The sequence below is a fragment of the Bufo bufo genome, chromosome 1 (genome assembly GCF_905171765.1).
Source record: "Bufo bufo chromosome 1, aBufBuf1.1, whole genome shotgun sequence".
NCBI classification, from domain to species: domain Eukaryota; kingdom Metazoa; phylum Chordata; class Amphibia; order Anura; family Bufonidae; genus Bufo; species Bufo bufo.
The window spans coordinates 407,263,680-407,289,888 of record NC_053389.1 but is presented as its reverse complement, the minus strand read 5'-3'; the positions used below and the strand labels follow the sequence as shown (position 1 = coordinate 407,289,888).

At 42.8% G+C, this 26,209-nt stretch overlaps 1 protein-coding gene across 3 annotated transcripts in view; it reads left to right on the top strand.

Annotated features, from left to right (window-relative positions):
- Positions 1-26,209, top strand: part of PPP2R2B (protein phosphatase 2 regulatory subunit Bbeta) — a 421,403-nt gene that overhangs the window by 315,487 nt on the left and 79,707 nt on the right. For all 3 annotated transcript variants that reach the window (XM_040406218.1, XM_040406236.1, XM_040406226.1), the window contains exon 2: positions 24,075-24,172. In XM_040406218.1, coding sequence (XP_040262152.1) covers positions 24,075-24,172 — 98 coding nt within the window. The remainder of the gene's footprint in view (positions 1-24,074; positions 24,173-26,209) is intronic.

Here is a 26,209-nt window from a genome sequence, read left to right as displayed (position 1 = left end):
GCACTCAGCAGGACGGCAGGCTGAGTTTTCACGGACCGTGGTCCACGTATGTGTGAATGAGGCCTTACTCTGCTCCATCTGCACTATTGGTCAGAAAAGAGGGTGGTGAGTTATTCATGACTGTGCTGGGGAATACAAAATCTCCTTATGGAGGTACTGTAGGAACCGTATGCACAAAATGGTAGGAGATTTGCAAAGTTGCTTCATTGTTTAGATTTTCTATGCATTAGAGCAATGAAAAATGGATGGAAAATTGCAAATGGTCTTTTAATGTCTATCATTTACCACTGGAATTGACTCCATCTGTAGAGTGGTTGAGATAATATGTGTAGAAATCTCAGTAGTTCCTTGCTCATTAGCTGAACATTACCCACTGTTTCCTTCTGTATGACTCCTCTGGGTCTCTACATTGAGTAGAATCTCAATTTTATTATATGCCCATCTTTTTATTTGCCTTCTGGCTGGTTGCATAATACAGTATGGCCCCCCTCCCCCAGCATTAGGGTGGTGTCAGCGACTTTTTTTTTTTTTTTTTTAAATACTGCTTTGCATTGAAAAACACTGCATCCAGTTGTTACACATTGGGCAATAGTAAAATATAAAATGCCCCACAAGTATATATATATTTTTTTCTGGCATGGATTTCATGGTGTTAAAAAAAAAAAGAAAAAGCCGGAGAAACACTAAGATAAAAACTGTGTCTGCACCCTTGGGTCCATTCACACGTCCTTATGTGTTTTGCCAATCTGCAAAACACGGACACCGGCAATGTGCGTTTCGCATTTTGCGGACCGCACATCATGGCATCATGACAAGAGTAGGACATGTTCTATTTTTTTGTGGAACGGAAGTGCAGATCCGCAAATGCGGATGCGGACAGCACATTCCGGCCCCATTGAAAATGAATGGATCCGCACATGTTCAGCAAATTTGCTGAACGGATGCGGACCCTATTGCGGTCGTTCACTCCTGGCGACCTTTTCTACAGACTCCCAGCATGGCTAGACCCGTGGTAGTAATCATACTTAGAAAATACAAGGTAAGACCAGCACCTCCAAACAATATGAAATGGAGTACAGGAACATGCTGGCATGCAAAAGCAAAATACTACGAGGGTCATTTATCTAACTGGTGCAAAGTAGAACTGGCTTAGTTGCCCACAGCAACCAATCAGATTCCTTCTTTCATTTTGGACAGCTCCTTTGGAAAATGAGAGGAGGATTCTGGTTGCTGTGGGCAAGTTCTACTTTACACCAGTTTGATAAATGACCCCCTAACACGTATATGCAGCAGCAAACTGCTCCATGTGTAGAGACGCATGCAGACACTGGAAGCATGGATAAATCTGAATTGCATTATTGGTACACTTACTGTACATGAAAATTTTAAGCTCTTTGTGCAGAATTATGTTGGGCCCATCTACCAATGGCAAAGTGGCTTCTGCAGATGGGAAACGACACTATCAGACTTGCCTCTCCTGAGCTTACGCCTAGGTAATCCTACTTATCTAATCCCCCCCCCCCCCCTTCCCGCTGGGTTCTAACTTCATCTCTGAACTGCCGATTTTCCAGGTACCGTCAACCCCTGTGTTAACATCTGGTTTGATGTGGGTCACGTGACCGCCAAAGACTTTGTCACTGTTACCCATGCATCACATGACCCAGTGACTTGATGCATGGGTGATATGTGACTGGCTGCTGTGGGACCTGCGAAGTCGGCGAGGCAGTGATGGAACTGGAATCCAGTGGTGGGGATTAGGCAAGTATGATTACCCCCATAGCTCCAGCCACCCTTGGGGGTCTGTAGAAAATATATGATATTACATCCGCCTCAGATTTTATTGAAGACTACTATTCTGTCCTTTGTTTATTGCAGGATTTCCTAAACTGAGTCCTTATCAAAGTTTTCAGAAGTCTACAGTGTTTGTTGCTTTTTTCTCTTTTTTTGTGTGTGTCGGTGGCTTTTGTTTATTTTATTTAGAATGCAGTATGGCATTTTTAGAACTATTTTCTTACCATTTTTCTCCTCGTTCCCTATGCAGGCTTTGCATCTCTATAGTAACAGACAAGCAAACTTTGTGTAGTCTGTTCTTGCAGCCATAGTCCCTTAAAGGGGTTATCCGACTCTTTAAAACTGTCCTCTGGATAAGTCCTCAGCATCTCATCAGTAGAGGTCCGACACTCAGGACCCCTGTTGTTCAGTTGTTTGAGAAGACCCCGGCGTTCCTGTAAATGTCATGGCCTTCTCACTGCTTCCCGAGGCCAGTGACGTCATGACAATCGGTCACGTGGCCTAGACACAGCTCAACCCCGTTGTGCCTATGCCATGTGACCAATGGGTGTGACCCCACTAACCTAAGGTAAGCAGTGAGAAGGCTGTCGCACTGGTAGTGATGTCTTTTTGATTCTTGTATTCAGGAAATTCCATCTTCCAAGTTTTTTTTTTGCATGTGTACTACAGGTAACATTAATCTGGCATCAAATGAGTTTCCAAAAATCACAAATCTGTTCCTAATACTGAGACCATAACTGATTATGCTTACAGTTAACGTCGGCAGCTCTAGTTTACCATGGTTCAGGCTACCGTGCTTAGACTAGACTAGTTATGCCGTAAGACAAATGCTTGTACGTGGGATTTAAAATAGGGATTGCAGATTCCCGGAGGTAGCTGCACATGCATGGTCACGGTCAGTAGATGTCTGTAATGGCCAGGACTGAAAACAAGAAGGTGTTCCTGTCCTTTACACTTTCTCTCTTTCTTATGGTTATCTCCAAAACTCCATTAGGAAGCCTGACCGTATGGTAAAGAAGCCGCCAACTTGGCTCTAGTATTAGACCGATATCATGAGTTGTGTGACATTTTAAAGGAATAGGTTACAGGCGGTGCACAAGTTTTTCACGGTTTTTACATGGTGCTAAACTCCTACTTGACGACCGTGTTGTTGAATCTGCTCCAGTGTGTCTGGTGCAAGGAACTGAAAGCTGATTTTCAATTTATTCATCAAAGAATGCCATTGACACACTTTGAGAAGCGTGGTGAAGCCAGATCCTCAGAGAGCCTGGTCACTATGGCAACACCAGAAATTGCGCTGCGCTCCACAGGCAGGCCTCACTTCTCTGCTCTGGTTGCTGCCAGGCCCTCCAGCAATACAGGGGTTAAGACTCTCTTGAGATGATTGGATGAAAATAAACATTTCTGTTCTTGTCAGATTTTCTCAGCAGAAATAGAAGTGGTGTCATGGTTATATAGAAATATTCGTTATTTCAGGGAATTTAGCCATTTGCCTCATCGGAGTCCATTTTAAAGATGTATAGCTCTGTCAGTTTTGATTGACAATTACCACAGGAACTAAAGATCTTGTGTACATCATAACTGGATTATATTGTATTAGGGCATTAATACTATTTTCTACTAAGACGCTGTTCCAGTGCCCATTAATCCAGCACCAAAGCTGGTCTGTATATCATCCAAACATGGGTCCCGTGGGAGTACACCATCAAGTGGGTCATCCGCCATGTTGGAACTCATGAGCCCTTAGATACTGGACAGTTGGAACTGTGCTGTATACTGTGATTAATCAGGGTTGTAGTGGCCCACCACAGGGATCTCTAGTGGTCCCAGGTTCTGACAATATAATATTAGTAAGGCAGCCCCTGCAATATCTACGTTGAACAGAAGGTGAAGGACACCACAGGAAGTTTTAAACCCCATACACTCAGCCAGTCTGTATCATCACATACTATAGTACTTCTGTTTATGCACAATGACTTGTTATAAATGGTGGTGGACGCGAATATTCGAATCGTGAATTTTAATCGTGATTTTCGCCACTTCGAGATTTCGTGAAGATTTAGAATATAGTGCTATATATTCGTATTCGCAAATTTTCTAGATTTTCTTTCATCTGAACCCATGAGCCCTCCCTGCTTCTTGCTTGTGGGCCAATGAAAAGGCTGCAATGTCTTTGTCTGAGCTTAGCAACATCCCTAGCAACCAATAGGAACGTTGCCTACCCCTTACTATATAAGAACCTCCCCAGCAGCCATTTTCTGTAGTTTTATGGAGTTCTGAAAGAGACAGCAGTGTCATTGCTGTGCTCTGTGCTTTACTGTTTAATTACATTAGATAGTTAGTATATATATATATATATACACTGCTCAAAAAAATAAAGGGAACACTTAAACAACACAATGTAACTCCAAGTCAATCACACTTCTGTGAAATCAAACTGTCCACTTAGGAAGCAACACTGAATGACAATCAATTTCACATGCTGTTGTGCAAATGGGATAGACAACAGGTGGAAATTATAGGCAATTAGCAAGACACCCCCAATAAAGGAATGGTTCTGCAGGTGGTGACCAGAGTCCACTTCTCAGTTCCTATGCTTCCTGGCTGATGTTTTGGTCACTTTTGAATGCTGGCGGTGCTTTCACTCTAGTGGTAGCCTGAGACAGAGTCTACAACCCACACAAGTGGCTCAGGTAGTGCAGCTTATCCAGGATGGCACATCAATGCGAGCTGTGGCAAGAAGGTTTGCTGTGTCTGTCAGCGTAGTGTCCAGAGCATGGAGGCGATACCAGGAGACAGGCCAGTACAGGAGGAGGCCGTAGGAGGGCAACAACCCAGCAGCAGGACCGCTACCTCTGCCTTTGTGCAAGGAGGAACAGGAGGAGCACTGCCAGAGCCCTGCAAAATGACCTCCAGCAGGCCACAAATGTGCATGTGTCTGCTCAAACGGTCAGAAACAGACTCCATGAGGGTGATATGAGGGCCCGATGTCCACAGGTGGGGGTTGTGCTTGCAGCCCAACACCGTGCAGGACGTTTGGCATTTGCCAGAGAACACCAAGATTGGCAAATTCGCCACTGGCGCCCTGTGCTCTTCACAGATGAAAGCAGGGTCACACTGAGCACATGTGACAGACGTGACAGAGTCTGGAGATGCCGTGGAGAACGTTCTGCTGCCTGCAACATCCTCCAGCATGACTGGTTTGGCATTGGGTCAGTAATGGTGTGAAGTGGCATTTCTTTGGAGGGCCGCACAGCCCTCCATGTGCTCGCCAGAGGTAGCCTGACTGCCATTAGGTACCGAGATGAGATCCTCAGACCCCTTGTGAGACCATATGCTGGTGCGGTTGGCCCTGGGTTCCTCCTAATGCAAGACAATGCTAGACCTCATGTGGCTGCAGTGTGTCAGCAGTTCCTGCAAGACGAAGGCATTGATGCTATGGACTGGCCCGCCCGTTCCCCGGACCTGAATCCAATTGAGCACATCTGGGACATCATGTCTCGCTCTATCCACCAACGTCCCGTTGCACCACAGACTGTCCATGAGTTGGCAGATGCTTTAGTCCAGGTCTGGGAGGAGATCCCTCAGGAGACCGTCCGCCACCTCATCAGGAGCATGCACAGGCATTGTAGGGAGGTCATACAGGCACGTGGAGGCCACACACACTACTGAGCCTCATTTTGACTTGTTTTAAGGACATTACATCAAAGTTGGATCAGCCTGTAGTGTGTTTTTCCACTTTAATTTTGAGTGTGACTCCAAATCCAGACCTCCATGGGTTGAAAAATTTGATTTCCATTTTTAATTTTTGTGTGATTTTGTTGTCAGCACATTCAACTATGTAAAGAACAAAGTATTTCAGACCAATATTTAATTAACTCAGATCTAGGATGTGTTATTTTTGTGTTCCCTTTATTTTTTGAGCAGTGTATGTGTATATATATATATATATATATATATATATATATATATATATATATATGTATTACAGATAGTTAGTGGGAGATAGTCAGTGTAGGTTAGATAGTGATATAGTGTAGCTGGTGCAGTGTTAGGTAGTGTGAAAGGCTCTGCTGTCCATACATACATGCTACAGACATACATAGTGCTGTGATGTCACAACAATAGATAGTGCACCAATTAGTAATATGTAGTCAGACCTGCTAAAATGTTTCACGTATTGCGCCAAAATATTCTCATCCTTAATTGCCGATTTGCACAATAGCGAATATATTGGAGCACTCTATCTGCATGAAAAGCTATTGTAATGTTCTGCCATGCCAACCATTTTCTCTAGTCTCAGGAAACTTCTACCAGCTTGAAAAATGTAGCAAAAGTGACCTATATTACATTGCTGATTTTCGCAATCAAGAAAATAATGGGGAATTTGAAAATTTATGACGAATATTTGCCCAAAAAATTTGAAATATTGCGAATTCGAATATTGCCCCTGCCGCTCATCATATATATTATTTTCTTATACTAAAACAAGAAATTGTTGTGTATGTGTATATATTGAAATAGATAAATATAGATATATATACATGTGTAAAAACCTTAAAACCCCCTCCCAAATAATATGCAGGTCGTTGCGAGGCACTGTGGCAGCAGAACAGCTCTTGCCTGTCAAGGCATGATCTCTACAAGACCTGAAGGTGTCCTGTGGTATATGGCACCAGGATGTTGGCAGGGGGATCCTGTAAGTTGTGAGATGGAGCCTTAATGGATTGTACTTGTTTTTCTAGCACATCCCACAAATACTTGATTGAATTGAGATCTGGGGACTGTAGAGGTCATCACCTTGAACTCTGTCATGTTCCTCAAACGATTCATTCGGCACTTTTGCTGTGGCATTCCACATCCTGCTGAAAGGGGATCTGCCGTTAGGAAATAACGTTGCCTTGATGGGTTGTACTTTGTAACAATGTTAGATAAATTCCCGGATCCAGCGGTTTCCATCAAAACATTGCCCAGAGTATCACAGTTCCTCCCCCAATTTGCTGTCTCACTACATCCTGGTGCCATCTCTTTTCCAGAGGTCCAGTACTAATGCTTATTTGCCCATTGTTGGTGTCTTTGGTGGTAGACAGTGTTCAGAATGGGCATCCAGGCTGTGGCCTATGGACCGTGTTCTAACACCTTTCGATCATAAGCAGCAGTGATTTATTTAATTTTTTTCTTCTTTCAGTAAATTTTGTGCTTCAGCAGATCTTTTGTGGTATCGGACCAAGCAGGCTAAACTTTAAATTATCCATGTGGGAGAAAAAAAAAAAACATGGGTGCCCATGACCCAGTTGCTGGTTCACCGGTCGTCCTTCTTTGGACCTCTGCTAGGTGCTAAACACTTCATACCAGTGAACACCCCACAAGAAGAGCCATTTTGGAGATGCTTTGATCCAGTCATCATCTAGCCGTCAAAGTTGGTTGGATCCTTATGTTCCAATCCTTACACTTGCCCATTTTTTGCTCTTTCAGCATTTCAACTGCATGAAATGTATAATTTATCTCCACTGCAGGAATGAATGATTCCATGCAGTTCTAGTTTAATAATCACTTTTCAGATGCTATATTTGTTGCAGGGACAAAGTGCATGATGTAGAATAGACATCATCATCATGACCTCTAATGAAGTAGTGGATTTTTCCCTCTGCAGCTGGTAAATAAGCCAGTCTGCACATAGTAAAACTATACTGTGCACCGTGTAAACCTTTTCACGCTACATTTGTTTCTTATTCATGCCATTTGGTGGACGGCAGCAGCAGATGGAAAATACTTATTTCTGACAGATTTAAAATGCCAAAGTGAGAAAATCACCCATCTGAAAGCACCTTGCTGCCCGTAAGTTGTTAAGGGATAGAAATCTGTTCAATAACAACTGGCCTTGTTTTATATGAATGGTAAACTATCTCATTACAGATGATGTAACGTTGGTCCCATGTGAACTATGTGCATTTTACACCAGTTTATCATTGTGGACATTTCTGTTTCCTTGCCAGTCTCAAAATGATGAGTTACTACATTAGTAAATTCTGACAGTAGAGTCAAACCTCATACTATATTGCCTTCCGAATACATGTAGACCTGAATTTTCAAAACCAAGTCTCGTTTTAGTATCAGGCCCTTTATGACCAGCTGCACTTTTTGTGTTGCTTTTAAGCAGACTTGTAGCTAGACTTTCCTTCACTTAAGGCAAACATTAATTTTACTGGCCTTGTCCTGTACTTAAATATCCTCCAAAGGGGAAATGGCTTGCTACCTCCCCCCTCCCAACTGGGTACTCATTATCCAGGGTATATATATATATATATATATATATATATATATGTCCTGTTGCTCCGTGTGTCATCTATATGTGCACATTGAAAGCAGGCATTCTGTTAGTTTTCTCTTAAATAATAGTTCCTGGCAGCAACACAAAATGAGGCCTTTGAAGTAGGACATTGGGGACTAAAACTTGCCCTTACAGTTTGGTATTCCAGAGGTGAGGCACAGCTAGGTCGGAAGACTCCAATACTCTGGCTCAGGACTGCAAAAGAACAATTTCATACACGGGCTCCTGGGTGGCTTGTGTTGCTTCAAAGCCTTGGACTGCCAGTGGTTTGATTATGTTATACTGTAAGCAAAACCTGAAAATTGGGTCTGAGCTCAGTTTTCAGTTATAGGGGTTATCCAACTATCTGTAACTGATAAGGTTCACTTGAATGGGGCAGAGTTGTGCCCAGACCACGTGACCGATGGTTGTGACGTCACTGGCCTAGGGTAAGCAGCAAGAGGGCTGTGGCGCTCACAGGAGGATACGTCATCAGTTACAAATAGTCAGATGTTGCGGGCACAGCTGAACATTCAGTTTGGGGAGTTGAGTATAAATAGGGTATGATCATAGTGGGCAACATGGGACCTGTTGAGGTGATGCCTGTGTGAGTGCTCCAGTAAGAGGCAACAGAAGTAAATCACCTCTCAGAAATAGAGGAGAGCAAAACCGAATGAGTTTTTGTTTTCTAGGGGAATTTTTCGCTTCTTTTACAGAGTAAGAAGTTTCAATAATGGATTTGCCAATCGTAATTATAGCTATTGGATATTTGGGAGAAAGGATATGTCCACCTTGTGATTAAATGGCCCTTAGGATAGGTCATCAATATCAGATTGGTGGGGGTTGGACATGCTGCATCTGCTGGTGCTGGAACTAACACAGAGAACAGAGCCGGAAGTACAGCTAGTGCTTGTGCTGGGTTACTGAAACTCTGTTGGGAGCTGAGCTGTATGGGAATGAATGATGGTCACTACGATCATTCATCCCCATGCAGTTTCTAGGAATCAAGGATTTGGTGGTTCTGCATAAAAGATGCAGTCACCGGACAAACAAGCAATTATTGGTTTGCCGGATGATCCTTGATTTACAAATAGTTATTAGTGGTTGTACTAGGGTTCATACCCGAGTATTTTACTGATTCTCAACCCATGTAAACATAAAATATCAAACACAATATAAACAGTGCATGTTTGCGATATTTTTCTTCACCTTTGGTATTTTTATGGAGTCACTAGCATCTTTGCTTATGTAAATGCAGCATGCTGTAAGGCGTGGCGTCTTTCGTTTTTTCCTATCGACTTCTCTATAGTATTTAGAAACGTGTGAAAAATGCATGAATAGAGAAGATGCTACCTAAATTTGTGAAAAACCAATTTCAGTTCTTTGTCACTACGATTTCATAATCGGAATCCCCTTGCTTTCATTAGCAAATTTTCACCTCTTTCTCCTTTTTTGCAGTCCATCTGTAATGTTACTTCTTCCAAGTGCCAGCCATCATTAGGTTTTAGTAGAAAAAGAGCTTGAAACAGTACACTAAATAAAACTCTTAGTGTCTAAATTTCAAATGATGAAAATAAATTTTAAGCTGCAATAGTCATTTCAGACAGGCATGGATTCCATTTTAACAGCAGTCATATAATATTCTTTGCTTGCTGATAAACCATTCCCGCAGAGAGCTGTATCATTTGCATTACAAAGCCTGCTTGCCATCCTGCAGATTGGAATGTCACCACTACATACAGATCAGCAATATGTTCCTCTAACCATTGTAATCGCTGCTTAATTGGTAAACTAGGATTTATTTGCCCTGAGAACCAGGATTTTTAGGCATCTTCATGTGGAACCTGCCATTGTTTGAATGGGCTGTAGTGTCTTAAAAGGGAGAGCAGTGTTCAAATGTGCAGATGTCATTCAATTCTGGAGAAAAGTGTGTGCTTTCCATCTTTCTTCAGTGGGGAAAATTAAATCAAAGGAATTACTGAAGCCATTAAAGAGAACCTTGAAAATGCAGAACAATCTGCAGTCAGCATTTTATAGATCTGGAAGAGCTGAGCAGATATGTAGTTTTATTGGAAATGATTTAGTATAATTTGTCATTTATTCATTTCCTTCACTATTCTGGGCTCAGTAGTGGGGAGCTTCTGATGCGCAGTGTAATCTTCTAACAGCTAATCGTCGGGAGTGCCGGGAGTCGGACCCCCAACAATCAGATATTGATGGCCTATTCTGGAGACAGGTCATCAATATGTACTGGCTGCACAACCCCTTTGAAATAGGCACTAGAGAAACATGCCAGATTTATCACAGTGACAGATGCTGAATGATAAATCTGGCGCACCTTGAGGTGAAGTTCACATGGCAAAATCGGTAGCAGATCACTAGCTGAAAACAGGTCGGTTTTTTATTTGGTGGAGGCCTTAAAAGGATTTTTACAAGAGTTTTAGAAGAGTTTTGGGTTCAGGTTTTCCAGCTTCCCCGTTGACTTCTATGAAATTCACAATAAAATCTGCTTCCAAGAAGTCAAATGTCACTTCTCAAGCGTTTTTCAAATCTGTTACTGAAAAAACCTCTACTGTTTTACCCTGTGTGCACCAGGTGGAGTCTTTTTAACAATAAAGTAATTGACAAAACTGTTGGTGAGTTTTGGTTGTATATTTAGCAGCTGAAAATGCCTGTTTTCCGCTGCTGAATCAGTGGCAGATTTTGGCCAGGTGAACATACACTTAAACTGTCTAGTTTATTATTATTTGTATTCGGGTCGGCTCAAGATAAGTACGCCTACCTACCTACTATCACACAAATGCGGCAAATAGCCATTTGCCTATAACTTGTATTCGGGTTGGCTCAAGATAAGTACACCTACCTACCTACCTGCTATGCTAAGCAGTAGGGGTATGCCGAGACTGCTGTACGGAGGGTAGGCTAAAGGGGTCAAAAATAACAAACATAGCTCAGGACAATAGTGTTAGGCCTCTTTCACACGGGCGTGTCCGGATTAGGTCCGGATGCGTCCCGGTACATTGCGGCAAACCCGCACGAGTAGGTACGCAATTGCAGTCAGTTTTGACTGCGATTGCGTTCCGATGTTCAGTTTTTATCGCGCGGGTGCAAGGTGTTTTACACGCGCGTGATAAAAAACCGACTGTGGTACCCAGACCCGAACTTCTTTACAGAAGTTCAGGTTTGGGTTAATTGTAGTGTAGATTGTATTATTTCCCCTTATAACATGGTTATAAGGGAAAATAATAGCATTCTGAATACAGAATGCATAGTACAATAGGGCTGGAGGGGATAAAACATTTTTTAACTCACCTTAATCCACTTGTTCGCGCAGCCGGCATCTCTTCTGTCTTTAACTGTGAGCAATAGGACCTTTGATGACGTCACTGCGTTCATCACATGGTCCATCACCATGGTGATGGATCATGTGATGAGCGTAGTGACGTCATCAAAGGTCCACTAGCCTGGAGGCTAGAAGAACCTGCCGGACTTTGGCACACCAAACGGGCAGCTGTATCGCCTGCCTCGACCGACTATAGCCTGGCCTGAAAGTTCAACATTGATGACGCCATGGAGTTGATGGCCGCGTGCAGTTGCGTAAGCGAGGTCTGAATAGTGTCCATGGACACCACCTGCGGATTTTGGACCTCCAGAACTGAAGACAGAAGACGGAACAGTTACTCCTTCCTTGCAGAAGCTGGAAATGGAATGCCTTTTTTGGATAACTCTGCCATCAACTTGGGCACAGTCGATGACCTTAATGATGGTGTGGAGTCTCTTGCGGAATGTGACACCACGCTCCCACGGGATGATGATGTATCGCCCATCAATGATTCTTGAGACATCCTACTAAAACACAACATGATTAATGCAGAAGATAAATACCCAACACCAGTTTGTGCCATTCACCAGTATCACGGACCACCGATGTGCCAAGAACCGCCGTACCAGCACACGAGATGCCGTCCAGCATGCGGAGCACCCCTTCACCGAAGTGACTGAATATGGGAAGATGTATACATAGCAGAATAGAATGTGACCTAAGTAGCCTTGCAAGCCCCGAACGAGTGTAGACTGAGACATGAGTGGACGAGGCATACAGTGTAGGACCATATTCTGTGGTCATGACAGGACTTAAGTTTTTTTTTTTCATAGAGTCTGTGGCCGTGACAGGCTAGAGCCTAACCGAGGATATAATAGACACGTGAGAGACCTGTCCGACAGACAGACTTGCCATAACCAACTTTGTAAGTGGAATGTGAGTACGCACCCACAATGCTACTGTACCTGGCAACTGCTACCTTGCTGATGAAATGACTGAACGTAGCTGAACATGTTAAAAACAGAGTATTAGCAACTGTACCAACCCCCTAGTCTTAAATCTACTCCCGTGATGCACAATAGCTTACTTTGACTTTGATGCTAAATGTGTCTACTAAGAATTGCTGTGTCTGCTGGTACGAAGCTGTGCATCTGGTGGATAGAAGGAGCCACAAACCTAATGGACGCATATATGAAAGAACAACCTGTAGACAATTGACTTAATAATTGATAAGTAATGCACTGCTTGAGATGACCCCGCTAGAGAAGATGATGGGCAATTAACTTGCGACACACGCTGCGGAACCTTAAAGAGTCCCATTGTATTTTATTTTTAATTTTTTTCTTCAAACTGCCCCCCCCCTTTTTTTTTTTTTTTTTTTTTTTTTTACTACTATCGTCTGCTGCCTGGAGGCTGCAGCAGACCAGATGAATCAAGAGCCTACCAGAAGCAAAACAGCCTTGCATGCACCCCGCCTCACTACGAGCACGGCAGCCCATGCTATACATTACAATGTGCCGAGAGAGGAGTCGCGCTGACTCCTGCAACCTGAGAGTCTGCCGCGTGGGGAGCCGTTTTTTTTTTTTTTTTTTTTTTATTAAACTGCTACTTTTTTTTATTTTTTTATTAAACTGCTACTTTTTTTTTTTCTCAACCCACACCCAATTTTTTTCTTTTTTTCTTTGAACCACTATCACCTGCTGCCTGGAGGCTCCAGCAGACCAGATGAATCAAGAGCCTACCAGAAGCAAAACAGTCTTGCATGCACCCCTGCCTCACTACGAGCACGGCGGCCCGTGCTATACATTATAATGCAGTGGTGGCGAACCTATGGCACGGGTGCCAGAGGCGGCACTCAGAGCACTCTCTGTGGGCACCCGTGCCCTGGGAAAAGTCTATGGTGTACCAATATGCCTTAGACTTTTCCTGCCATTCATCAGCGCCGGGCGCACTATGAACAGCACAGGCAGCGCAGTGAATATAGGCAGGCGATTATAGAGAAATTACATGGAAGACATACTATATTGGTATTCATTGCCATTGCAGTGTTGGCACTTCGCGATAAATAAGTGGGTGGTAGGGTTGCAGTTTGGGCACTCAGTCTCTAATAGGTTCACCATCACTGTTATAATGTGTCGAGAGCGGAGTCGCGCTGACTCCTGCAACCTGAGAGACTGCCGCGTGCGGAGCTGATGCTGCCAGGCAGAAACGTTCCGCTGCGGTGGTGCTCCCTTACCTAAAGGAGCCGACACACCGCCGGCCAGACTGAGAGGACGAAAGACCGCAGTAAGTCACTTACATTCATGAATCAGGAATAGCAATGCAACCAAGGTCCCTGTGCAGCCAGACATAAGCCTGATGGGACTGAATATAGCCTATGTACTGCCCCGTCCTATGATGTAACAATACCGGATATACATATAAAACACTCCTCATCATTTTTAACCCCTTTTTATTTATTATTATTTTCTTTTTTTCTGTAACACACCTTCCCCCCCCTTTTTTCTTTTTACCATTGTAATACTACACAACCATAACCAAAATGTATCAAGACATGACAGGCAAATGTAAGCTGTAATAACACCGCCGACCAGCAGATAGCATGCTGGGACAACCTAAGGCAGCATAGCGCGACTCTGAACACATGGAAGCCAGCTCTGCCGCCCGTCGAGACGTGCAGGTAACAACGTGCGGTGTGTCGGTGCCAATCCCTCCCCCCTGCCCAGAAATGAAGCCGCAAGGCCCCGATCTTACCGCTGGAAGATGTGAACGCTGGGATGTAGACATCGATGCCAATGAGAGGCAAAGACCGTATACTCACGTGCGTACAGGCGCCCGGAAGTGACGCAGAAACGAGCCGCCGGTAAGGTGAGGAGGAGGCTGTGGCTTATAAGCAGTATAGCCCCGCCACCCCTCACACAAATGCGGCAAATAGCCATTTGCCTATAACTTTGTTTAGTTTATATCCCCTATTACTCTTAGGTATAGTGTCCTATATTAAGCCACACCCACTTGGAAAATGGTCTAAAGTCCTCATAATAAATATGATCTAAGACATGCGCCAAAATTCTGCAATCGGTTCCGGTGTGTTTTGGTGTATCTAGACTTGTTGGACACTTTTTTTTTTTTTCTTTTTCTTTTTTTATTCCTTTTGCCTTAGCTGGTTCACTTTACACCAATATTTTGTACAGAAAAAGGTGGATTCCATTAAAGGGTTTGTGCATAAGTTGGAGTGGTGGTGGGTTGTCAAACTCTCCCTTTGGTCCAGACCTGTAAAGGAAAGATGACTTACCTGGTTCCCAGCATAGTCTCCCTTCTCATTCTCCTGCAGGCCTTTGATGCTTCGGGGGTGTCCCTCGATGTCAACATCATGTTTGACATTGCCATGGCCAATCAGAGGCTGTGGTGGTAACCAGCTCCCCTTACGTCATGACAAATGGTCACATAATGCAAGGTGATCTGGTCTTTGCCATGGGCAGTGATTGGCTGCAGCGATGTCAAACCAGATGTTGACCGAGGAAGCCCAACGGAGCATCGCAGGCCTGGAGGAGAAGGAACAGGGAGCCAGCATTGGGAAGCAGGTAAGTCATCTTTCCTTTACAAGTTCGGACGAATGGGACCTCTAAATTCTTTCACACCCCCTTTAGTTTGGCATATTATACAACTCCATTAAAAGCCAAACCCTGTTTTCTAGACTAAACTGTCTAAAGACGGTTTCACTCTGCGCTTTTTTTTTTCTTTCAAAGCAGCGCATTTTTCGTTGACCTTTTTTTAGATTTTTAGCAAAATGTGCAGTGACCAGATGTTATATGTTGGAAATTAGGAAATTATAAAACGCTCTACAAACACTGCTATTTCCCATACCCTTTCATACACTATAGAAAAAATTCTGAAAAAAATGCTAATGATTTGTGTGAGAAAAAATGTCTGCAAAACAAATTAATTTCATGGTGTTTTTTTTACAAGCCAAAAAATACAGTTTTAGCAAAAAATATAGTATGCCAGTACACCAAAACACATACATTTAGGACATATGAGTGTGTTTTGGGCTCAGTTTTTATACCCCAGAATTCTGGCACATTTTTACTGTTTGATGCAGAACCTGAAACAAAAAAAGGATACAAGTTCTTAAAAATAGACTCCCATTACTGTCATGTGACCAAGAACGTACCAGGATTTCTCTTAAAATAGAGTTCTATTCCTTTCTGGAATAGTTCTGTTATACAGCAATCATGTTATCCATACAAAAGAGCCATTTTATGACACTAATTTTGTAGAATTACTGTTGTATTTGCCTTTATGTCTGCTGATAGAGCTTTTTTGTTGTACTATTGAATTTTCAGTTCTGTACCGTATGTATTACACTGTATAAAAGCACCATTCACAATGCCATGTTTTGTTACTGTTCAGCATGGGGTTTATTATTCCATCTGTTTTGGTGGTTTTCAACTAAAATTACATTGACTGTTCAATCTGAAACTAGAATGGTAAGTTGGATTTTTTTTTCCGTAGTTTTCATTCATAAAACTAGTACAATTGTTTACCCTTAACGTAATGGCCTTTTTTAGATAGTTTTCGTTGAAAGCCATTTATTTATCCAGCCGAGTAGAGGATGGGTGGTACAAATTTGCATACAGTTTATAAAACATTACTGTATAGTACATGGAAGTGTATTAAGATTAGAGGGCAATCACAGAAAATTGCCATTCGTTTTTTTTTTGTTGAGGCCTCTTTCACACGAGAGTGACGGATTAGGCCCCTTTCTCACGGGCGAGATTTCCGCGCGGGTGCAATGCGTGAGGTGAACGCATTGCACCCGCACTGAATCTGGACCCATTCATTTCTATGGGGCTGTGCACATGAGCGGTGATTTTCACGCACTACTTGTGCGTTGCGTGAAAATCGCAGCATGCTCCTCTTTGTGCGTTTTTTCACATAACGCAGGCCCCATAGAAATGAATGGGGTTGCGTGAAAATCGCAAGCATCCGCAAGCAAGTGCAGATGCGGTGCGATTTTCATGCACGGTTGCTAGCAGACTATCGGGATGTGGACCCACTCATTATTATTTTCCCTTATAACATGGTTATAAGGGAAAATAATAGCATTCTGAATACAGAATGCATAGTACAATAGGGCTGGAGGGGTTAAAAAAAATAAAAATTTAATTTAACTCTCCTTAATCCACTTGTTCGCGCAGCCGGCATCTCTACCGGTCTTGTTGTGTGAGGAATAGGACCTTTGATGACGTCCCTACGTTCATCACATGGTCCGTCACATGATCCATCACCATCATGGTGATGGATCATGTAACGGACCATGTGATGAGCGTAGTGACATCATCAAAGGTACTATTCCTCACACAACAAGACAGAAGAGATGCCGGCTGCGCGAACAAGTGGATTAAGGGGAGTTAAATTATTTTTAATATTTTTTTAACCCCTCCAGCCCTATTGTACTATGTATTCAGAATGCTATTATTTTCCCTTATAACCATGTTATAAGGGAAAATAATACAATCTACACAACCTTGAACCCAAACCTGAACTTCTGTGAAGAAGTTCGGGTCTGGGTACCACATTCAGTTTTTTTTATCACGCGTGTGCAAAACGCATTGCACCCGCGCGATAAAAACTGAACAACGGAACGCAATCGCAGTTAAAACTGACTGCAATTGCGTACATACTCGCGCGGGTTTGCCGCAATGCACCGGGACGCATCCGGACCTAATCTGGACACGCTCGTCTGCAAGGGGCCTTAGGTTCGTGTGCGTTCAGTAAAACTCTCACCATTTTGCAACCAAGTTCAGTTATTTTTGTCTGCGATTGCATTCAGTTGTTCAGTTTTTTCCGTGTGGGTGCAATGCGTTTTGATGCGTTTTTCACGCGCGTGTCACGGCGGACAGGATATCATGTACACAGATAACAAAACAAACAAGTTTCTAGGCGAGAAGCTGGGGATAAGGTCGCCTCCTAGCAAATCCCTACAGCTCTCCCTATTCTGCTAAGCCCACATTTAGACCCTGAAGGTGGGAATAATGTGTCCTCGTGCCTGGGCTGAGAATACCCTAGAATCCCTGAGATGGTGAAAGGGGAAAAGGGGCAGCCTGCTCCCTCAGCACCAGGAGGGAACAGACGGCACTTAAACAGCCTAGACAGCAAACAAAAGAAATCAGAAACCAACTTATCTTATCAGAGCAGGAAAAGCCAATCCTTCACTCCTTGCTTCCACAGCCTGACAGAAGCTATGACCCGCACGGAACACTGGGAGAAGGAGTAATTTAAACCAACGACCCCACCCAGTGCACCTGAAGGGAGGCGGATCTAGCACAACTCCAAAACACAAGACGAGACGCGTGCTGCTTAATCTGGCATACCTCCGCACATAGTCTGAGCAGGGCATGACAGCGCGTGATAAAAAACGGAAGGTTTACAAACAACATCTCTTAGCAACTATCAGCGAAAAACGCACTACATCAGCACTTGCTTCCAGATGCAATGAGTTTTTCACTGAAGCCCCATTCACTTCTATGGGGCCAGGGCTGCGGGAAAAACGCAGAATATAGAACATGCTGTGTTTTTCACGCAACGCAGAAGTGTACATGTACACAGACCCATTTCAGTGCGGGTGCAATGCGTTCACGTCACGTATTGCACCCGCGTGGAAAACTCACTCGTGTGAAAGGGGCCTTACAGTAGGACTCCCGTAAAAGTGCATGGGGCCTCACTGTGCCTTAAAGAGGCTCTGATTTTATACAGATCCAAAAATCTCTTCATTTTACAGTGCATGGCGCATTAGAGTGTTTTGTTCTAGAAAAAAAATGTTGCTTTCTATCAATTTTTCTTTTTCTTTTTCTTGTTGCTTTTTATGCTTTATTTTTCTTTGCTATTCTTTTTTTTTTTTGCAAAAATTTGTCACCAGAAATATCCCTGCCCTGTCCCCAAAAAAGCTTTTAAAAAAATGCACGCAATCTAGTGCATTGCTTCTAGTGTAGAATTTCAGAGATGTGGCACCTGACAGGCTATTGTATGGCAGCACAGAGTTCCTGTGGCTTCGTAGTACAGCTGTGCAATGTGCATGATGCCTTAAAGCACTGTTAAACAGGCTGATTGGGGAAAAAACATTTGTGTAAATCTTTGGTTGGCCAATCGTCTAAACACCACCCCAAACACAATTCTTTGCCCCCACAAAAACCATCTGTCAGCAGCACATCTCCCCATGTAAACAGAGGATGTGTTGGTGAAAATTTGCAATCTGTATAGGGAATAAATGATCTTACTAATGATTTTGTAACCCAACCTGTGAAAGGCCCTTTAAATCAGGGCTGCTCAGATTGTTATATTGTTGATTGGCACTTGTTTTGGCCCCCCCATTGGGCTGTTTAAAAGGACCCTTACTCAGTGATGTATAACCACACAACCATACATACAGATATAAAGATCATAAATATCAACCTTTACTTTTAAAGCGCATCTGTAAGCATGGTAAACCAGGCATGCTGCCTGGCATGGTTGATAATGCTGAGTGTAACGACACTCAGCCGTCAGAGATGTTGTTGTAGAGAAATGTGTGATTTTATGTTAGAGGAGCTCTGAGCACCAAGGGGCTTGCCTAGCCCCTCGGTGCACAGCTTCACCTCCTGCTCTGCCCTTATGCCATTGACCCGCACATACTGATTTGATATGGCTAGTCATCTTCCTTGTTTCCATACCTTGCTGTAACGGGGTTCCGAAGGTACACTCGGTCCCCTATTAGCCGCACACCTGCTGCTTAGCTTCGGGAACGAGGATCTGTGTTTTACCTCGTTCCCAGGGCGGCTTTACTAGCTGGGTGGCTTCCTGCTCCTAAGTCTGCCTTGAGCGCCGAGCTGATCACTCGGTGCTCGACTGGTTGGTCTGTCGGTCATGTGACGCTGGCCACGTCACATGACCCTCACTCCCCACTATAAATACAGGCAGCCTGCTGGCCACAGGTTGCCTGTTAATTTAGGTTCCACCTGTGATTTGGTCTTTCCTGGCGTACTTACCTCCTGTTGAATTCCTGACGATCCTCTGCCTGCTCCTTGTGTACTTTTGCTGCTCTCTTGGTATTCTGACCCCGGCCTCCTCCTGACAATCCTCTGCTGACTCCTTTGGTACTTCACGTCTCTCCTGGTATTTATGACCCTGGCTTCTCCTGACAATTCTCTGCTTGCTCCATTTGTACTTTGTAGCTTTCACGTCCTGTTGTTTGTCTGTCTGTCATCCCTGCACTTATTCCAAGTTAGGGATTGCCGTCCAGTTGTCCCCTGTCATTAGGACTCGCGAGGCAAGTAGGCAGGGCCAGGGGTGAGGGTGGAGCGCAGTGGTCACTTCCCTCCCCCCTGTGTGTGTGTGTACGCGACCGTTACACCTTGCCCTGAAATCTTGCACATATGCAGTACAGATCCAAACTACGCATACACTGATTTTATGCTCGCTGGATTTCAGAACTGTACCCGCTCTGAGATCTGAATTGTGCATGTGTCTACTGTACTCTTGCCAGTGCCATCAGTGAGGATGCCTGGCCTTGTCAATCAATGTAGGAAGGGGAGTGGCAACAGGGGAGAGGAGGAGGTAAAGCTGTGCTCTTAGAGGCTAGGCCAGCCCCTCAGTGCTCCGAACACTTCATTCATTAACAAACTACAATGCAGATACCAATGCACTCAGCACGGTCAACCATACCAAGAAGCATGCCTGGTTTACTTTAGTCGATCATGTTAACAGATGCTCTTAAAGCCATGTATACAGTCGTATTACCCCTGTGTGCCTCCAGTTTTATGTGGAAGCAAGTAGAGGTCTACCTGTATAAACCCATGAGATGAACACAATTGTAGCATTACCCAACTCATGATATATTACAGAGATATTCCTCTCTTGAAGCATTTCTTCTCTCTCCGGACACCCATATGTTGGCACATAATATTTGTGTATGTGAAATTTTGTCCATGGACCCTTGAAACTATATATACTATAAAGTAATATTTTCCCATTTTGAGTTATATTGCTTGCAGTTTGTGTAAAGGCTTTTTTTGGTCACATCCTCTTACTGTATAATGGACTTGGCTCTCTCACCTTCAGCCTTGCCTAGCAATTTACAAGCTATGTCAGCTGTATTAAATGCAGGGGCCAGGTCTGGAATCTTTTCACCTACTCTAAATGACTCTTCTCATCTAGTTGTGCTGAGGTAAAGTGCACAGGAAATTGGAGTTAATACAGCACTTTCTTTGGTTGTCAGCTCCATCCTTCTTTTCTGCTTGGCTACAGAGCATTGTTCCCATTTATAAATGGTAGTGAAGCTCATCAAGATACTAATTGCCCAGGAGTTAACCTCTGACGTATATGAAGGAATAGTCTCAATTAGGCTAATCAGAAATAATTTGCCTATCCTTTTGACTGTGCTATTTAAAGGGTATAGTGACAGCTACTGCTGTGATTGCTTTTAGGAAGGAAGTGAAAAACACCTTTTGGCTCCCACAAGCCTCTTATGATAAAGCTGTGTAAGCAGTAATGTGATTGAATTTGTTGAAGGGGATTGCAGTTTTCTAGTGCAGAACTGGCCAAGTTTTTATAATTAGCCTGCATAATCTTTTTTTTTTTCCCTTTGGTGTACTTCAATAATTCCAAACACTACTGCTGTTTGTTTTAAAGGGGTTGTCTAGTTTTAGTAAATCCATTTCAAGCACTTTGTAGTGAATTTGGACTTGGATGAAGGTTCTGATTTGGTGATTCCCATTAATTCTTAGCCAAAGGGAGGAGCGACTACAAAGAGCGTCTCTTGTTCTGGAGGGCATGACACATCAATGCTTTACATGAAAAGCCCCCGCTGATTTCAAGCAGTCTACAATACAACAAATGAGGACTGTCCAGAGCAGGCCATTTTCACAAGTCTGTGACTGTAGTACGCCTACAATCCTGGCCTCACTGATCACCAAACCAACAGCACCGTAGGTCCTTATAATGTTCTTGTTTGGGTTATTAGGATAGTGGACTGTAACATGGGTGTAGAAATGCACCCATATTGCCCTCATGTGAAATAGGCCTAACACGAGTTTCTAATAAATTTAACATTCCTGGTTTCTTAGGTAGACTGTGTCATGTTCTCCAGTAGACTTGACCCCAGCCAGATAGTCATATCTAGTCTGCTATGGCTTATTACTGGGATTTTTAATAACATGGCTCTTTTTTTTTTTACTTGACCCAGGTTCTAGACCCAAAATAGAAAAAAATGATATAACTTCTTCCATTCCTAGCTTACGAAAAAAGACTGCACTGTGTGAACCTGTTCATAAGGGAGTTGTCTCATCTGAGACACTGGTGGCACATCGCTAGGATATACTACCAACAACAGATCAATTGGCTGTTTTCAAACCTCCTGTAAAAAAAAGATTGCACCGCTCACGCATGGCGTGCTCTCCCCTTCTCTTTCGGGGGCCTGTTCCAGAGGTGGGACCGATTAACCGCTTTAACTGGAGGAGGAGCAACAACTTTGTTTTACTGTGGGGTTTTTAGTATATAGTGAATTCTTGATTTAGATGTTGGCTGTTCACAAAAGCTGCGTTCAATACAGTGTCCTTCCTTTTTTTTATTCAAACTTTTCTAACCTCCTTTGCATCTTCTGCTCTTTTACCATTATATTAAAGTTGGATTCTCTAGTGATAAATTATAATTTTTTAACCTGTGGTATGTGTATAGGTCATCAGTATCAAAATCTGGGAAAACCCCTTTAAATAGACATTTAACATACAAAAAAGTCATAGACCATCATTTTACACCAGTCTATGTAAACTTTTTTATTTTAAAGGTATTTTCAAAAATACATACTGTGGAGTTACATCACTCCAAATGAATAAATGAAAACATTTCTTTACATTTTTGAAAAATAATATGCACATATCCATATCAAAAGAAATAAAGCCATTGATACAAGAACAAATAAAATATGACAAACATGGAAAGAGTAGGGAAGGAGGGAGGGGGAAAGGGAAAGGAAAGGGAAGAACAGGAAAAGGAAAAAAAACAGGTTACCAGTCAAGATAACATTTTAGTGAATCTTTTGGAAAATGGTCTATGTATAGTCCTCTTGGTATATTGACTCAACTTTGACAGATAATCAATTAAACACAATCATTTAACATCAAACTTGTTCTTTCTGGTGTCAGATATGTAGTCCATTTTTCCCAAATGTCCTCAAATCTTTGCCTGTTATGAGCTAAAGTCCACCTCATTTTCTCATAGCTCTGATATTGTCGTGTGCTGCTGGAGGCTGCGCTGAATTTTTGACTAGGTGCAGGCCTCGTCATATGGTAGGCGCAACCTCTGGCAGTCCGCGTAACTAACCTGAAATCTATGCGAGCCATTAGCTGCCAGAAAACTGGCATAAAATAAGTTAGGCTACTTTCACATTAGCCTTTTTAATTTCACTATTGAGATCCGTCATAGGATCTCAATAGCGGAATAAACTCTTCAGTTTTGTATCCATTCATTGTCAATGGGGACAAAACTGAACTGAACGAAACAGATTGCACCAAAATGCATTCCGTTCCGTTTGGATGCGTCCCCATGGCGGACAGAAAAACGCTGCGAGCAACCAGGATTTAAATTTTTATTTTTTTATGCCAGTAAACTGGTGTGGGGGACATTTAAAGTTTGCTGCTGAAAGGTTTAAAGAGGTTTTCCAGACGTTTTATGCAGATCACATCATACATCAGTATCTGATCGAGACCCCCATATCACCCCCCCCCCCCCCCCCGATCAGTTTTTTGAGAAGGCACCAGCACTCCTGTGAGCACCGCTGCCTTCTCTCATGTCGCAGCACAGCACCGTACATTGTATAGCGGCTGTACTTGGTATCGCGCTCAGCCCTAGGTCATCAGTATTAAAATCTCAGAGAACCCCCTAACAATTGCTGCATCTCTATATTCAAATCATAGTGTGGATGAGCTCCAGACTATGGACTTATGAAATATCATTGTTCCTGTGCTTACTGACTTTTTAAAGGGGTTGTCTCACTTCAGCAAGTGGCCTTGTATAATTCAAGGCACTTACTAATGTATTGTGATTGTCCATATGGTCTCCTTTGCTGGCTGGATTCATTTTTCCATCACATTACACACTGCTCATATCCAGGGGTAACAGAGACCAGATAGACCCCTGCTCATATCCAGGGGTCCTGGCCACCAGAGAGACCCCTTTAAGAAAATTGTGATCTTTTATTAGATTTTTTTATTTTGATTTTGAGGCTGCATAGGGTGTTTGTGCCCCACTGTGCCTTAGGAGAGTGTACGATTTTTATAGTTAATGTATGTAGTCATATAATCACAGTCATAACCACATTATTAGCATGTCTCCACTCTGATTAATGGAAGGGTTCAGGATTGGGCTATCCTCCTCTGTCGTGACTACATGCCCTGTTGTCACATAATAGTAAAAAAAAAATGCCCCCAATAAAAATAATGTCCCAATATTTTTTAAATATGTAACTATGGAAGACTCAAACTATATCTTAACATTGAGGGTCCACAGTGTTTATTCAGAAACGTTTAGCATGTTAATATGACCTTTTAAATGTTATTTGACAGGTGGATGGACAGAAACGTTCAGTCATCTAAACTCCTTTGTCTTTCTCTTTTATAGCTGACATTATCTCGACGGTTGAATTCAACAACACGGGAGAATTGCTGGCGACAGGAGACAAGGGGGGCCGTGTTGTAATATTTCAGCGTGAGCAGGAGGTAAGGGCTGCAGACCACAAAATGAATTTTATTTTATTCCCTCATTACAGGCGTCACGCGGCTTCCTAATTTTTATGTCTCACTCATTGCCCAGGTTATCAATAACCAAACCACACATGACATATGAGCCTGGGTCACTGCGGGCTTCCTGCAGTTGAGTGGCTTGCTTTAGATGGGTTTTTTATTCACCAGTATCAGGGCTGGTTATTCATTGCTGGGTGCTGAGGATTTAACCTGACAGCTACTGTCTCTTTTTGGTTTTTAAATCATTTTTCTTTCTCATAGGTTATTTATAACACATGACTTTTCATGATCCCACCTTGCGCATTTTAAGGTCACAAATGGCAAATGCTGTAGTATTGGCCATCATTTTATTATAACAAGGTTATTGGTTATGGTGGACTTTTAAATGAGTTCTTAACTTGTGTTGGCAGATTTGAATGGAAATGCTACAGATTTCTATTGGCCTAGTAACTAAAACCCTGCAGTTTGTGTAAATTGAATGGAGTGTCTAAAATTGGCATATCAACATGGTATATTTTACAAGCATTAGCCTAGGTAAATAATGTCGCTTATAAAGGAGCCTATGAGGACCACAGCTGATCAACCTAAGGATGTCATGCAGTTCTGTTTCCTGCCATCCCACTACACCATATTGTGCAGATATTCTAGAAGCAAAGTCTGTCCTGATTCTTTTTTTATGGCTAATTCACATAGAACCTGATGGGAAGAATGTTCTTTATAAAATTAGAGGTATAGACAGGTGCATTAGGGCCCCAAAATATTCTGCAAGACTGTAATATAGTCATGTGTGTGCGGCCTACAGACCAACCTTCTAACCTCCTAACCTCACAGATGTCGCGGTCACCTTTGACAGTGGCACCTGGGGGCTAAGGCTGAGGAAGGGGGCTCCCTCTGTCCTCCAGTCACAGTCCTCTCAGAGAAATCGCAGGGCTCCGATCTGTTGCCACAATAGAAGGTTCCCAGGCCTGTCATGGCTAGCTGAGGCACAGCCATGCTCCATTTATTTCTATGGAGTTCTGAGAACAGCCAAGCAAGTGTACATCTTGAGAGTTGTAGTTTTACCACAGCTGGAGTGCCGGAGGTTAGCCATCATAGCCATAGACTGTAACAATATTCTGTTGCAGCCTATGGGACAGGTGACGATGTAAAAAAATAAATAATAATTACTCCTTTTTCCAACTTTAAATCTAAAATAAACAATAAAAAATAAACATAATAGGCATCGCCACATCTGAAAATACCCGAGCTGTAAAAATGTAAAAATATTTTTCCAGTGCAGTAACCACAGTAATCAAAAAAATAGTAAAAATTAACATTTTGCCATTTTAGATCATATTCTCCCCCTAAAAAGTGATCAAAAAGTACCCCAATAAGTGTTTTTTAGCAATAAAAACTACAGATTGCCCACACAAAAAAATAACCCCTGTACACCTCTGTAGATGGAAATATAAAAAAGATGTGAGAAAATGGGCATGTAGAATATTTATATTTAGGGTACTTTCACACTTGTGTTAAACTTTTCCGATATTGAGTTCTGTCCTAGGGGCTCAATACCGGAAAAAAACTGATCAGTTTTATCCTAATGCATTCTGAATGGAGAGAAATTTATTCACTATGCATTAGGATGCCTTCAGTTCAGTCACTCTTATGGTATTTGGCCAGAGAAAATTCCGGAACACTTGCCGGAATGCCTTAATGCCGATGCAGACCTTTAAAAATGCAAAAATAAAAAATACTGGATCCGTTTTTCCAGATGACACCGGAGAGACGGATCCGGTGTTTCAATGCATTTGTTAGACTGATCCAGATCCGTCTACAAATGCTATCATTTTGCACACGGATTTCCGGATCTGGCAGGCAGTTCCGGCGACGGAACTGCCTGCCGGTTCTTCACAACACAAGTGTGAAAGTACCCTTGGAACTAAAGCAGAAACTATACAAATTTTGTATCGCTGTAATCCTAATGACCTGCATGTCATTTTTAGCGCATAGTGAACCCTGTAATATAAAAAC